Source organism: Phocoena phocoena, chromosome 3 (genome assembly GCF_963924675.1).
Source record: "Phocoena phocoena chromosome 3, mPhoPho1.1, whole genome shotgun sequence".
Taxonomy (NCBI): Eukaryota; Metazoa; Chordata; class Mammalia; order Artiodactyla; family Phocoenidae; genus Phocoena; species Phocoena phocoena.
Genome location: NC_089221.1, coordinates 133,910,521 through 133,927,597, shown reverse-complemented (window position 1 = coordinate 133,927,597; position 17,077 = coordinate 133,910,521). Strand labels below are relative to the sequence as shown.

Below are 17,077 nucleotides of genomic sequence, written 5' to 3'. Positions count from 1 at the left end.
AAAACCTTGATGGGGTATTAAATACTTAGAGAGTCTTGTTTCAGCTAGGCCTAGACTAAAAATTTCTAATCAATTTTTATCTAAAAAATTTTATCTAAAAATTCTTAAGATCTGAAATGATCAAACTGTTTTCAAGTAATTAACTGCATCCAAAACAAAGCTCAAGGATATTAATAGAAATAGTATGATTAAAAAGATAAGTGAGAGGGAGTTTCATTTCTGAGGTGGCAGCATGAGGACCTCTGTGAAGCTGCTCCCAAGCAAACAAGCATAACTGGTGAAAACTATTTTAAAACACTAACCGCTTAAATTCTCTGGGCAGTGTCCTAAGGGCATACAGCAAATGAAGAAACATTTATTCAAGAAAACATCCTAAAACTTGGTGAGAACAGCAAGAGTCTATGACCCTTGAGCCATGACAAGTACCATCCCTCACTCCCACCCTCAGTTCATCTGGATGGAATGCCAGCTCTGGGTGGGTATGGCCAAGAAGGTAGCTCTCACTCCCCTCAGCTCCTAATCAAGGGATACAATATCTTACAGAGAATGGTAGCATTTCTCATCCTCTCCACTCTTGAGTTAAAGAAACTAAGTTGATGGTGAGTGTGAGCAAGAGGTTGGGGGTTCCTTTTCTTCGCTCAGCCCCTACTAACAGGATAGCCACTCAACTCTAAGGATGACAAGCAGAGAATACTGCAACCCTGAACACGCTTGACCCAGGTCACTCGTAGAAGAGATGTTCTATGCTGGCAGAGGCAAGCCAAGAAGACCAGCGATTTTGCCATAAGAACAGAGAGCTCAGAAGCTTTCCCCCAAAGGAATTTGACTTTATCTGAAACAGTGTGGGGAAGTTCAACCCTAAGGACACTCTTGAAAACAATGAGATTTTGGTGATAAGCAAATAAAAAGAGACTCCTCTTAATTGAGACCAAGCAGCTACTGTATGCCAGCTAGTACACCAAAGAGAACTAGGGAAAGAAACAGCTAAGAAGAGCCCTCCTGCAGTCAGAACAAACCTCAAAGACTCCTCAAAATTTACCCCATCTGAATTTAATTGGATCAGACTGTGGAACAATCTCTGCCCCAAGGCATTTCGAAAACAGAGCAATCAACCAGCAATTAGTGGAATCTTAACAGCTGTATGTGATAACAAATGAGTCAGAGAGCTTAACACAAAAATCAGGGAAAGAGATAGTCAAAGAGAGTCCTGCTAAAACCAATATCATCCTAGGGTGACTGTATTCATGTCCAAGTCTGTACCCTCTGAGGAGTGACACTCAAGGTTCACACTGCAGAGGAAATAGACTTCACTAAAATAGTCTGTCCCTGGTGGTCCATTGGGTAAGACCCTGTGCTCCCAATGCAGGGGGCCTGGGTTTGACCCCTGGTCTGGGAACTAGATCCCGCTTGCATGCCACAACTAAGAGTCTGCATGCTGCAACTAAGAAGTCTGCATGCCTCAACCAAGACCCGGTATAGCCTAAATAAATAAATAAATATTTTTAAAAATAAAAAATAAAATAGTCTAGTCAAGTCAGTAAACAAAAAACAAGCAAAAAAAAAAAAAAACCAAAAAAGTAGCCCTGGAGAAGTGAGTCATTGTCCAGAGTTCCTACAGTATATTACCTAAAACGTCCAGACTTCAACCAAAAATTATGACATGCACAGAAACAGGAAAGCACGATTTGTACATGGGGGAGAAAAACAGGCAAAAGAAACTACCTGTGGTAGGGCCCAGATTTCAAATTTGACAAAGGCTTCCAAGCCATTATAAATATATTCAAACAATTAAAGGAAACCATTTTTAAAGAAGTAAAGGAAGTTATGATGATGATGTCTCTTCATAGAGATACTATCAATAAAGACATAGAAATTATAAAAATAGCCAAATGGAAATTCTGGAGTTGAAAAGTACAATAACCAAAATGAAAAATTCACTAGAGGGGCTCAACAGTAAAATTGAACAGACACAAGAATGAATCAGAAAACTTGAAAATAGACTGGTAGTGATTATACAGTCTGAAGAATAGAGCGGAAAAAGAATGAAGAAAAATGAACAGAGCCTCAGAACACAGTCATCATTAAGTGTACCAGTGTATCTATAAAAGGAGTATCAGAAGGAGAGAGGAGAGAGAAGGAAGCAGAAAAAAGTACTTGAAGACCTAATAGCTGAAAACTTCCCAGATATGATGAAAAATATTACACACTTAAGAAATTTAATGAATTATGAGTAGTGTAAAAGCCAAGAGATCCACAGCGAGACACATCATAGTAAAATACTGAAATCCAAAGCCAAAGAGAAAATCAAAGTGAGAGAGACAGACAGACACTCATCATGTACAAGGAAACCCCAATAAAATGAACACCTGACATCCCATGAGAAACAGTGGAGGCCAGAATACATATTTAAAGTACTGAAAAAAACCTGTCAACTTACATTTAGTGAAGCCATGTTTCAAAAATGAAGCCAAAGTAAAGAGATTCTCAGATAATCCAAAACTGAGATTGCTAGCACACTTGCATTGTGAGAAATACGAAAGGGAGTTCTTCAGGCTGAAAGTAAGTGATCACTAATGGTAATTGGAATACAAACAAACAAAATACCAAAGAGCCCAGTAAAGGTAAAAATGCAATTATAAAAGATAGTATAGGAAATCTAACAAAGAGTGGATATATGTAATGTATATGTATAACCAATTCACTTTGCTGTACAGCAGAAACTAATACAACATTGTAAAGCAACTATACTCCAATAAAAATTAAAAAAAAATAAAAGATAGTATAAAAAGACAGTATAAATCTTCTTTTGACTGGTTTTAAAAGCAGTTGTATAAAACAATATGCAAATAATTGTTTTGGGGGACCTATAACATATAGAAATGTAATATATTTGATAATAAAAGCATAAGGAAGTAGGTGGAGGCAAAGTTGTTTTAGAGTAAGGAAATGATGGCAGATGGTAACTTGAATCCACAGGAACACATGAAGAGAACCAGCAGTAGTGAATAAAAAGGTTAATATAACAAACTTCAAAGTATATACTTGCTCTCCTTTCTCTTCTCAGCTTATTTAATAGGCATAAAATTATATAAATTAATAATCATACCAATGGATTGCTGGTTTTATAACATATAGCTATAATTTATATAACAATAGTAGTACAAAAAGGGGGAAGAAGGAGTAGAGCTATATACAAGCAACATTTCTATATTTTGGGACTTCCCTGGTGGTCCAGTGGGTAAGACTCTACGCTCCCAACGCAGGGGGCCTGGGTTCAATCCCTGGTCAGGGAACTAGATCCCGCCTGCATGCCACAACTAAAGATCTTGCATGCTGCAACTAAGACCCAGTGCAGCCAAAATAAATACATATTTTTTTTAAATTTCTATATTTTACTGGAATTAAGTTAGTAAAAATCTGAAGTTGATTCAGGTAAGGTAAGATGTATATGATTAGCCCTAGAGCAACCACTAAGAAAATAACGAAAAAATAGTGGAAAAGTTGTTAAAGGAACTAAAAAGTTATTTAGAAAATATTTACTTCATGCAAAAGAAAGCAGTAAAGAAGGAATAGAAGGCCACAAGGAAAATACAAGACACATAGAAAACAAAAAATGGCAGACATAAATCCAGCTGTTTCAATAATCACATTAACTGTTAATGATTAAACAATCAAAAGGCAGATATTGTATAACTGGATAAAAATCAAGATCTTAACTATATGTTGCCTACAGTAGACACACTTCATAGTCAGACTCTTCCGAAAAATGGGAGGGCCTCATTCCATGAGGCCAGTATTGCTCTGCTACCAAAACCAGAGAAAGACAACATAAGAAGGAAAAACTGCAGGTCAATATCTCTAATGAATACAGAGACAAAAATCCTCAACAAAATACTAGCAAACTGAATTCAGCAGCATAACAAAAGGATTATACACTGTAACCAACTTGGATTTATTCCAGGAATGTGAGTTGTTTAACATTTGAAAATCGATTAATGTAGTATAGGATAAGGGACAAAACCACACAACCATCTCAATAAACCCAGAAAAAAAGCATTTGACAAAACTGAGCACTTCTTCATGTTGAACATGAAGTATTCCAGCAAACTAGGAATACAAAGAAACTTCCTCACCTAGTTAAAGGGCATCTAACAAAAAAACCCTAACTAACATTATACTTAATGGCAAAGACTGGAGATCAGCAAGACCCACTTAAGATCAAGAATAAGACACGGATGTACATTTTTACCACTTCTATTCAACATTTTATTGGAGGTTTAATCCAGGACAATTAGACATGAAAAGTAAATAAAAGGTATCTAGATTGTAAAGGAAGAAATAAAACTATATTTATATATTGCACAATCTTATATATAGAAAATCCTGAGGAATCCACAAAAAAAGCTATTATAAGTAACAAATGAATTCAGCAAGTTTTCAGGACATAAGACTAGTATATATAAAACAGTTGCATTTCTGTACAGTAGCAGTGAATAAATAGAAAATGAAATTGAGAAAACAATTCCATCTACAATAAAATAGAATTTAAAAACCTTAGGAATCAATTTAACAAAATAAGTGCAAAGCTTATATTCTGAAAAGTACAAAACACCACTGAGGTAGAATGTCACTGAGAGTTACAGAATAGGGAGCCCCAAGAATCTCTCTCTCCACTGAAGCAATAATTAAGCTGGCAAAACCTGTCAGAATCAGCTGGAGGGGTGTTTAATGAAGAAAGAAGCTGCTAAATTCTGATAAGAGAGCACTGTGGTATTTTTGCCACAGCCATCTCACATTTTCTACTTCAGTGATGGCCAAGGGGATGGTGACCCGTGTTCCTGCTGTGACTTGTTGCTATTAGAGGAGGCAGTACAGACCTTGTTCTTACAGCATTATGGTTGTGCATTTTTGACTTGTCTGGTGACTTCCTGAGGAATTGGCTCAGGGGCTTAGTTTGACTCTCCCAAGCATTCCCTTAGAGCTGGAGTGGCCTCACAGCTAGTGTTTGTGGAAAATATTTAAAGATATGTACTGTCCACAGCTGCCTGGGTTAAGGGACAACAGACAGGACAAGCAGAAGACAGACTGAAAAGCCTAGAAGAGACTGGGAAAGGAGATATATGGGGAATAGAGGCTTTGAAAATCTCCCATGTATACTGAGGAATCAGTACACAAGGGTACAAACATATCCAGAGCTAGCATATCCAGAGCTAAACACATGTTCAGCAAACACTGGAGAAGACCCTAAGCTTTCACCTCTGACTGCTTTTTAGGCTCTATGTAAATAGGAAATCAAGGCTGAAGAAGACTTGTAAATAGCTTGACCCAAAACTTCCAAAATTTAAAGAAAGATAGGAATCCAAGATGCTCAATGAGCACTAAGTAGGGTAAATTCAAAGAGATACATTATAATCAAGCCGTCAAAGCCAAAGAAGGAGAGAATCTTGAAAACAGCAAGAGAGAAGTGACCAATCTTGTACAGGAGATTCTCAATAAGGTCAACAGCCAGTTTCTCATCAGAAACCAGGGAAGTCAAAAGACAGTGGCATAGCATAGGGCTGAAAGAAAAGAAACCATCAACCAAGAATTCTATAACCAACAAAACTACCCTTCAGAAATGAAGGAGGGCTTTCCTGGTGGTGCAGTGCATAAGAATCTGCCTGCCAATGCAGGGGACACGGGTTCGATCCCTGGTCTGGGAAGGTCCCACATGCCGCGGAGCAACTAAGCCCATGCGCCACAACTACTGAAGCCTGTGTGCCTAGAGCCCGTGCTCTGCAATAAGAGAAGCCACTGCAGTGAGAAGCCCGCGCACCACAACGAAGAGTAGCCCCCGCTCACTACAACTAGAGAAAGTCTGTGTCCAGCAACAAAGACCCAACACAGCCAAAAATAAAAAGAAAGAAAGAAAGAAAGAAAAGAAATTAAATGAAGGAGAGGGAATTCCCTGACAGTCCAGTGGTTAGGACTCGGCACTTTCACTGCCAGGGCTCCAGATTTGATATCTGGTTGGGCAACTAAGATCCCACAAACCAAACAGTGTGGCCAAAAAAAAAAAAAAAAAGTAGAGGAAGTTCATCACCAGTAAACCTACCCTACAAGGAATGCTAAAGGAATGCTAAAGGAAGTATTTCAGAATAAAATGAAAAGGCAGTAGACAGTAACTCAAAGCCAGACAAAGAAATAAAGAACACTGGTAAAAGTTACTAAAATAACAGATAGAAAAGCCAAGTATCTTTTTTATTTTGTTTTTTTGGCCTCGCCAGAGACATGCAGGATCTTAGTTCCCTGACCAGGGATCAAAGCCATGCCCCCTATAGTGGAAGCACAGAGTCTTCACCACTAGACCACCAGGGAAGTCCTTCTTACGTTTTTAAAAGCCAAGTATATTGTATTTTTGGTTAGTAACTTTTTTCTATGTGATTTAAAAAGCAAACGCATAAAACATCTATTATAAAATCTGTTAATAGATATAAAATGTATAAGTACATAATTTAGGACAGTAGCAATACAAAGGAAGGAAGGTACTGTATACAAGCAGAATTTTGATATGCTAATGAAGGTAACTTAGTATCAATTTAAACGAGATTGTTATAAATTTAAGATGTTAATTATAATCCCCATGGTAACCACTTAAGAAAATAACTTAAAAATATTTGAGGAAATTCCCTGGCGGTGGTGGATAGGACTCCATGCTTCCACTGCACCCCTGCACCCCAGCTCAGGAACTAAGATCCCACATGCCATGTGGTACAGCCAAAAAAAAGAAAAAAGGCAGAGTAAGTATTTCCTTATCAGTAATCCCCTTAAATGGATTAAATTAAAAGGTAGATTGGCAGAATGAATTTAAAAAATAATCACACTAAATCTTGTCTCTAAGAGACTCACTTTATTTATTTTAAAAAATAAACATGATATTCACTGAGCAGATTTTTTTTTTTTTGGCTGCACCATGTGGCTTGTGGACATCTTAGTTACCTGACCAGGAATCAAGCCTGTGCCCCCTGCAATGGAAGTGCAGAGCCCTAACCACAGGACCACCAGGGAATTACCACAAGAGACTCACTTTAGATCCAATGACACAAATAAGCTGAAGTGAAAAAATAAAAACAGATATTCCTTACAAGTAGTAACCAAAAGAGAGCTGAGGTGGCTATAATAGTATTTAACAAAATAGGTTTTATGTCACAATTGTTACAAGAGACAAAGACATTACATATTTTATTTATTTATTTATTGGCCACGCTACGTAACATGTAGGATCTCAGTTCCCTGACCAGGGATTGAACCTGGGCGACAGCAGTGAAAGCCTGGAATCCTAATCACTAGGCCACCAGGGAACTCCCACATATCTATTTTAAAACGTTAAGAAGGGACTTCCCTGGTGGTACAGTGGTTAAAGAATCCGCTTGCCAATGCAGGGGATGGGTTTGATCCCTGGTCTGGGAAGATCCCACATGCCATGGAGCAACTAAGCCTGTGCGCCACAACTACTGAGCCCAGGTGCTGCAACTACTGAAGCCCACGTGCTCTAGGGCCCATGTGCCACAACTACTGAGCCCACATGCTGCAACCACTGAAGCCCGCGTGCCTAGAGCCCATGCTCTGCAACAAGGGAAGCCACCACAATGAGAAGCCCACGCACCACAATGAAGAGTAGCCCCCACTTGCTGCAACTAGAGAAAGCTTGCGCGCAGCAACGAGGACCTAACACAGCCAAAAATAATAATAAAATGTTAAGAAGATATAGCAATTATAATCACATACATATATAACAACAGTACCCCAAAATATATGAAGCAAAAATTGACAGAATTGAAAGGAGAAATACACAGTTATGCAATAATTGTTGAAGACTTCACTACTTAATTTTATTTATTTTTTATTTAGATATAATTGACATATAACGTTATATTAGTCTCGGTATACAACATAATTCTTTTCTTGTGCTGAGAACTTTTAAGATTTAATCTCTTAGAAACTTTCAAAAAAACAATACAGTATTATTAACTATAGTCACTATGCTGTACATTACATCCTGAGGACTTACTTATTTTATAAATAAGAAGTTTGTATATTTTGACCACTTTTATCCATTTTGCTCACCTCTCACTCCCAATCTCTGGCAACCACAAACTGTTCTCTGATTTGGTTTTCTTTGTTTTTTTTTTTTTTGTTTTTTTTTTTTGCGGTATGCGGGCCTCTCACTGCTGTGGCCTCTCCCATTGCAGAGCACAGGCTCCGGACGCACAGGCTCAGCAGCCATGGCTCATGGGCCCAGCCGCTCTGCGGCATGTGGGATCTTCCCGGACCGGGGCACGAACCCGTGTCCCCTGCATCGGCAGGCAGACTCTCAACCACTGCGCCACCAGGGAAGCCCTGTTTGTTTGTTTTTAGACTCCTCATGTAAGTGAACCCATATGGTATTTGTCTTTCTCTGACTTATTTCACTTAGCATAATGTCCTCAAGTTCCATCCATGTTGTTGCAAATGGCAGCAATGATATCATTGTGGTTTTAATGTGTATTTCCCTGATAATTGTGAGCACCTTTTTTTTTTGGCTGCGTTGGGTTTTCATTGCTGCGCATGGCCTTTCTCTAGTTGTGATGAGCAGGTGATACTCTTCATTGAGGTGTGTGGGCTTCTCATTGTGGTGGCTTCTCTTGTTGTGGAGCACGGGCTCTAGGTACACAGGCTTCAGTAGTTGCAGCACGTTGGCTTAGTTGTTGTGGCACGTGGGCTCTAGGGTGCGTGGGCTTCAGTAGTCGTAGTGCGCAGGCTCAGTAGTTGTGGCTCGCAGGGTCTAGACCGCAGGCTCAGTAGTGGTGAGTGGTGCACAGGCTTAGTTGCTCCACGGCATGTGTGATCTTCCCAGGCCAGGGGTTGAACCCATGTCCCCTGCATTGGTAGGTGAATTCTTAATCACTGTTCTTGAGCACCTTTTCATGTACCTGTTGGGAAGTTCTTGAGCACCTTTTCATGTACCTGTTGGCCATCTGTATGTCTTCTTTGGGAAGAAAATGTCTGTTTAGCTCCTCTGCCCATTTTTAAATCAGATTTTTCTTTTTGCTATTGAGTTATATGAATTCTTTATGTATTTTGTATATTAATTGTTTATCAGATGTATGATTTGCAAATATTTTCTCCCATTCGGTAGGTTGCCTTTTCATTTTGTTGATGGTTTCCTTTACAGTACAGAAGCTTTTCAGTTTGATGTAGTCCCACTTGTTTGCTTTTGCTTTTGTTGCCTTTGCTTTTGGTGTCAAATCAAAAAAAAAAAACAAGAAAAAAAACTTGCCAATTCAGTTGTCAAGGAGCTTATTGCCTATGTTTTCTTCTAGGAGTTTTAAAGCTCTGGGTCTTATGTTTAAGTCTTTAATCCATTTTGACTTGATTTTTGTATATGATGTAAGATGGGGTCCAGTTTCATTCTTTTGCATGTGGCTGTCCAGTTTTTCCAACACCATTTATTGAAGCTACTATCTTCTCCCAATTGTCTCTTTTTGTTAATTAATAGCCATGAATTAATTAGCCACATATGCATGGGCTTTTTTATAGCTCTGTTTTCTGTTCCATTGATCTATATGTCTGTTTTTATGCCAATACCATACTGTTTTGGTTACTATAGTTTTGTAATATAGTTTGAAATCAGAGTGTATAATGCCTCCAACTTTGTTCTTCTTTCTCAAGATTGCTATGACTATTCACTGTCTTTCATGTTTCCAGAAAGCATTTGGGATTGTTTGTTCTATTTCTGTGAAAAATGCCATTGGATTTTGATAGGTATTTCACTGAATCTGTAGATAGCTTTGGGTAGTACGGATATCTTAACAATATTATTTCTTCCAATCCACGAGCACAGAATATCTTTCCATTTATTTGTGTTTTCTTCAATTTTTTTCATCAGTGTCTTATAGTTTCCAGTGTACAGGTCTTTCACCTCCTTGGTTAAATTTATTCCTAGGTATTTTATTCTTTTTGGTGCAATTGTAAATAGAATTGTTTTTCTTAATTTCTTTTTCTGACAGTTTGCTCTTAGTGTATAGAAATGCAACTGATTTCTGCATATTGAATTTGTATCCTGCAACTTTACTGAGTTCACTCACTAATGCTAACAGTTTTTTTGGTTGAGTTTTTAGGTTTTCCTAGATATATTATTATGTCATTTGCAAGTAGAGACCGTTTTACATCTTTCTTTCCAATTTGGATGCCTTGTATTTCTTTTACTTGCCTAATTGCTGTGGCTAGGGCTCCCAGTACTATGTTGAATAAGTGGCAAGAGTGGGCATCCTTGTTCTGTTCTTTATCTTAGAGGAAAACCTTTAAACTTTTTACCACTGAGTATGATATTAGCTGTGGATACTTTAAATAATGAACGGAAGACCATCCATCCAAAAATGGTGAAGATCAAAAATGAAATAGAAGACTGTATGATACTTTAAACCAACTAGATCTAACAGAAATACATGATCTCCACCCAACAACAGGATATAGATTCTTCTCAAGTGAAAATGTATATTCTGTAGGATAGACCATATGTTAGATCACAAAATGAGTCTCAGAAATTTTTAAAAGATTGGAACCATACAAAGTTTCTTCTCTAACCATGATGGAATGAAACTAGTCATCAATAACAGAAAGAAAAACTGGAAAATTCACACATATTGGAAATTAAACAACACACCCTTAACCAATGGGTCAAATAATACATCACAAGGAAAATTAGAAAATACTTGGAGATGAATGGAAATGAAAACACAACATACCCAAGCTTAAGGAATTATATAGCAAAAGCAGTGCTGATAGAGGAATTCATAGCTGCCCTAGCCTAAAGAAAGATGTCAAATTACAACCTAACTTTATACCCTAAGGAACTAGAAAAAGAAGAGCAAATAAAACCCAAAGCTAGCAGAAGGAAGGAAATAATAAAGATTAGAATAGCGATAAATGAAATAAAAAATAGAAAAACAATAGAGAGTTTAATGAAATAGAGAAAAAAAGGTCAACGAAAGTTGGCTTTTTGAAAAGATCAACAAAATTGACAAACTTTTATAGCTAAGCTAAGAAAAAAAGAGAGAAGACATAAATTACTAAAGTCAGATATGAAACTGGGTACATTACTCTGACCTCATAGAAAAATGATTATAGGATAATAATAATTGTACACCAACAAGTTAGATAACCTAGATGAAATGCACAATTACTTGAATTACCAATACTGCCTCAAGAAGAAATAGGAAATCTGAATAAGTATATATCAAGAGATTGAATCAGTAATTAAAAACCTCCCAACAAAGTAAAGCCCTGGACTAGATAGCTTCACTGGTGAATTCTACCAAACTTTTAAAGAAGAATTAATACTAATCCTTCTCACATTCTTCCAAAATATATAAGAGGTAATGATTCTAAAGCCAGCATTACTCTGTTACCAAAGCTAGAAAAAGATATCACAAAAAAGAAAATTACAGAATCAACAAAATACTAGCAAACTGAATCGAGCAGCATATTAAAAGGATTATACACCAAGACCAAGTGGGATTTTCCCCAGGAATTGTAAGTGTGGTTCAACATCAGGAAATCAATCAGGGTAATACATTTCATTAAAAGAATGAAGGAACAAAACCATCTGATCATTTCAATTGATGCCGAAAAAGCATTTGATAAAATCCAACACCTTTTCGTGATAAAAATCGATTCCTGATTTCAAAACTTAGCAAACTAGGAGTAGAAGGGAACTTCTTCTACATGATAAAAGGCATTTAGCAAAAACCGACAGTTAACATCATACTCACTGGCAAAGGACCAAAAGCTTTCCCCCTAAGACTGGGAACAAGACAAGGATGTCTGCTTTCACCACTGCTGTTCAACATTGTACTAGAAGTTCCAGCCAGAGCAATTAGGCAAGAAAAAAAGACATCTAAAATGGAAAAGAAGTAGAATTACCTCTTTTCACACATGATACTATATATGGAAAATCCTATATATAGAAAATCCTAAAGAATCCACAAAAATTTATTAGAGTGAATGAATGAATTCAGCAAAGTTGAAGGGTATAAGATCAATATACAAAATTCACTTGTATTTCTGTACATAAGCAATAAGCACTCAAAAAAGGAAATTGAGAATACAATTCTTTTTACAATAGCATCAAAAAAAGTAAAATACTTAGGAATAAATCTAACTAAGGAGATGCAAAACTTGTAGACTGAAAATTATAAAACATTGCTGAAATAAATTAAAGAAGACTGAAATAAATGGAAAGGTATTCATGTATATGCATTGGCAGACTTATTATTAAGATGGCAATACTTCCCAAAGGGATTTACAAAATCAATATAATCCTTTTCAAAATCCCAGCAGCTTTTTTGCAGAAATGGAAAAGCTGATCCTAAAATTTACATAGAATTTTAAGTGACCTGGAATAGTTAAAACAATTTTGAAAAAGGAAAACAAAGTTGGAGGACTCACAATTCGTGACCTCAAACTTACTACAAAGCTACTTTGTATCAAAAAACATGGTATCAAGAGAAAGAGGAGACAAGCCACAGACTAGGAGAAAATATTTTCAAAAGATGTATCTGATAAAGGACTGTTATCCAAATATACAAAGAACTCTGAAAATTCAGTAATAAGAAAATGAACAACCTGGTTAAAAATGGACAAAAGACCTGATCAGATACCTCACCAGAGAACATATACAGATGACAATTAAGCATATGAAAAGATTCTCCATATCATATATCATTAGGGAATTGCAACTTTAAACAACATTGAAATATCATTACACACCCCTCAGGATTGCTTTTCCCACTACACCATGATGCTTCTGTAGGTATTCATTTTCATCCATGTAACCTTTTAGGATTACTCTTTTTTATTTTTTCAATAAATTTATTTATTTATTTTTGGCTGTGTTGGGTCTTCATTGCTACATGCGGGCTTTCTCTAGTTGTGGCAAGCAGGGGCTACTCTTCGATGTGGTGCGCGGGCTTCTCATAGGGGTGGCTTCTCTTGTTGTGGAGCACTGGCTCTAGGCACGTGGACTTCAGTAGTTGTGGCATGTCGGGTCAGTAGTTGTGGCTCGCAGGCTCTAGATTGCAGGTTCAGTAGTTGTGGCACACGGGCTTATTTGCTCCACGGCATGTGAGATCTTCCCAGACCAGGGCTTGAACCTATGTCTCCTGTATTGGCAGGTGGATTCTTAACCACTATGCCACCCGGGAAGTCCAGGATTACTCTCATCTTTACTGATCTTTTTGTTCTCCAGATATAATACTAACTTGTTTTTACCACACCAATATAACCGTGTGATGTTTGCATTATAGCACACTTTAGCACATATCAAGTATATACTACCTGGATTTTAGATTTTTTTTAAATTAAATTCTCCACCAAACCTTGTGTAACATCTTGCCTATATTGAGTCCTAAAAGAATAGTTAGTAGGTGAATTGTTCCTAGCTGAAGAGAAGAAGGCTTTGTGAAGGAAGTAGATTTGAGCACACCCTTGAAGTATTTGTGGAATCCAATGGATGGAGAGATCTAAAGGTGGAAGAGCTACCGAGCAAAGTCATAGTAGCTGCAAGTACAATGCATTCAGGATGTATGTATTAAAGTAAAAATGCCTGAATAAGGATGTGGCAGTAGGAATGGAAACCTGAAACGTTTCAGAAACTAGGTCTCATATTTGTGATATTGAACACGGGCAAGGTCCCTAGCACTTGGAGATTTGGGGGTAGGACACCAACCACTGAAGAAACCCTATATTTACAAAGAATTTGAGATGATAGTCTATTATGTCAATCATACTTATATTTTTAAAGGGAAGGAAACAAAGTTGACCTTTTAAAAAAAAATGTGGGAGCATGAAATGAAACACCCAACTTGTCTTGGGTTTTGCTAATGAGCATGGTTATTATGCTTATATTATCTGTCACTAGATGGAGTCCGTGAGTCCAGGCAACTTTTGGTTGGACTTTTCTACATAACTCTTCCAATGATTCCTGTTCTGTGCCTTTGAAAAGTGGAGTCATACTTTTTTTAAAAAATTGACAAATGGGTTTGAATGGCAGAATTTTTAGATTTGCCTTACAAGAAAAACCATTAGTTTATAAAACAGCAAAGTGATCTTTTCAATTCTTCACATTCCCACACTCCAAATTTTTTTTTGGAAAAGATCTCTGAAAACCACACTTTAATATTAGTTCTAAATCTTTCTGGTATTGAGTGTTTTAATATAATTAATTATTGAAAGTGAGTTTAAAAATTAAGTTGTTATCCTCTGTTCGAGTGCCCTCCCCCATCCCCAAGAGCTCTTGATTTCAACCCAGTTACACATTTCCCCCCACCTCCTGTAAATTTTGCTTCAAATACTAGTAAGAACAGTTGTTACACTGCTTACTAAGTGTCAATATTTAGCACAGCACAGAAGGTGTCTGCATTTCTAAAACCTTACATGGCATAAGGCATCATGAGAGAAAGGCCCAGATAAGTAATTTTTCTTTATTAAGGCTGCCAAAGGTAAGAAACCGGAGGCTGATAATAGGTAATAGTTATAAGCCTACTTTGCTTTATGTTGTTTACTTTGTTTTATGTTGGGACTAGGCAACGTGTGGATGAGTACATGAAGTAGTTGCAGAAAGTTATCTTGGGAGCTCTCTAGGCGCCAGTTAAACTTGCTCAGTTAGTCTGTATACAAGGCAACATGTGGACAAGTTATGATCGAATTCCTTTTTTGTCTTTCTGATACAGCACGTGCCCTTATAGTCGGCCTCCTTTTGGCTATGGAAATTTTCCAAGTGCAGTGCCAGAATGCCTTGGTTATTATGAAGACAGATGCCAGAACCATGAGGCTATGTTTTCAGCTTTAAATAGAGACTATCCTTATGGAGACTACCCAGATGAACGTGCTCACAGTGAAGATTTTTGGAGTTGTGAGAGCATGGATGGGACCTCTTACTGTAACAGTCATAGCCACAGTGGGGAGGAATACTTAAATCTCGTGCCTCAGCTGGACACTGGAGCCTTGGAAAGTGTCTTCACAGCCCCGACAACAACTCCCTCTAACATCCAGCAAGTCAATGTCACTGACAGTGATGATGAGGAAGAAGAAAAAGTGCTCAAGAATTTATAATTATAAAACAAATATGTACAGAAAATAAATATTTCTTAAAATATATTCTGGGTCACTTGATGTGAAAAAAAGAGCCTAGAATGCTTTGCTGAGAGTTTTCAGCTGTGATCTGAGGAGTCAAAACCAAATGCAATTTATGCCTTCATAAACTTTTGATTAGTGAAACTGGAATCCTGATGTTTCATCGTAGGAATATTTAAGATATGAAGTAGTTTATTTTTATGGCTGAAATTTGCATCAGCGTATATTATCATTACTTTATCTTGGAACGTGCAAAACACTGAATCCTCACAATTATATGTGAGGGGAAAGGGGGTGTATAATCTGGCATGACAAGTGTGATTTGTATTTTATCTCAGGATACATTTATTTTTCTTTATATGATGTTTTGTTTGGTGTTTATGTAATACTTATGGATGTTTCACTTTTTATGTAACATTTTGAAAATATTTTGATAACTTTTAGTAGTAAATTGGGACTCAGTTACTAAATTTAATTTACACTAATAACCAATTATAAGTTGCAAATATGTTTTAATGGAACCTGAGTAATTCCTTCAGCTAAATTAGTCATTTCTGTTCCTAAACATTCTCATCATCTTTTTTGGATATCTTTTTACATTTGGTATGCATTGTTCTACTTTTGTTATAATTAAATAAACATAGAGAAAATTGTTCTTGTTGGATGTTTTCTGTTTGGGAGACAGAAATAAGCAAAATGAGTATTGCTCAAATGAGAATGGGTTCCATACCACATGCAGATATTCATTTTAACTTAATAGTCTCTAGAATTATACAGATCCTATTAGCTTACTTGAAACTGTATCAACAAAGATGGTGTGCACATATTATGATGCCATTTCCAAACTCTTTACAGATGTGTACCTATGACTTAAACACTCCCTAAATGGAAGAACTCTTCCAGATTTGGTCCAAGCAGCTGTCTTTAAAACCATGGAGTTCATTTAAGAGCACCTGGAATTTGTTTAATTCATAATGAGCAAAAAAATCCTATTTGCGATATGGCCTCTGGGTAAATGCCCACTTATGGATGGAGAGAACCATATTAGAACAGGACCAGAACAACCAGAGTTGGGATCAGGGTAAAAGAGATCTACAAGACACAAAGTGAATTGATGATCAGAAATCACCACAAACCAATACACTTTTCTCTCAATGATCTGTATAATTTATGCAAATTGAGATCTTTTACTTAAAGCTGCTTGGAAATTATGTATGGAAACCTATACTAAGCTTCCAACTTCTTCCTTTACTAAACCTGTTCCTTAAGCAAAGGCTGTTACTGTATGATACATCTCATCAACCATACACTTAATTGTATGTAACATTTCCTCTTCCCAATAAAATTTTTATTTTCACATTTTATATTTATTATTACTCTGTGCAACATCATCTGAATGTGGTTAAAGACCAAAACTTGAATTTCTTGGTAGAGAATAAACATGTAACTTCACATTGGAGCTACAGCACATTTGATGTCTACACCATGACAGATGTCTACACCGTTGTATTGTGACAGTTTGAGCCATTTTATCCCATTTCATTTTAATCGCACCTTAGTGACTGAACTGGGTTTTGATCACAGACCTTATTCTTTTTTTTACTGAAGTATAGCTCATTTACAATTTATATTAGTTTCAGGTGTAAACAGTGATTCGATGTTTTTATAGATTATACTCCATTTAAAGTTACTATGAAATACTGGCTATATTCCCTGTGCTGTACACTATATCCTCGTAGCTTGTTTTATACATAGTAGTTTGTACCTCTTAATCCCCTATCCCTATCTTGGCCCTCTCCCATTCCCTCTACTCACTGGTAATCACTAGTTTATTTTTTATCCTGTGAGTCTGTTTCTGTTTTGCTATAGCTGTTTGTTTTATTTTTTAGATTCCTCATATAAGTGAAAACATACAGTATTTGTC

The 17,077-nt window shown here is 36.8% G+C and overlaps 1 protein-coding gene across 2 annotated transcripts in view; it reads left to right on the top strand.

The window, feature by feature from the left end:
* The window catches only part of SOX30 (SRY-box transcription factor 30), a 32,394-nt gene extending 17,262 nt beyond the window's left edge, over positions 1 to 15,132 (top strand). Inside the window, exon 5 of one of the 2 annotated variants that reach the window (XM_065874727.1) lies at positions 14,751 to 15,132. In XM_065874727.1, the coding sequence (XP_065730799.1) occupies positions 14,751 to 15,132 (382 nt within the window). The remainder of the gene's footprint in view (positions 1 to 14,750) is intronic. The other variant, XM_065874728.1, reaches the window with a different exon arrangement.
* The last annotated feature ends 1,945 nt before the right edge of the window (positions 15,133 to 17,077 follow it).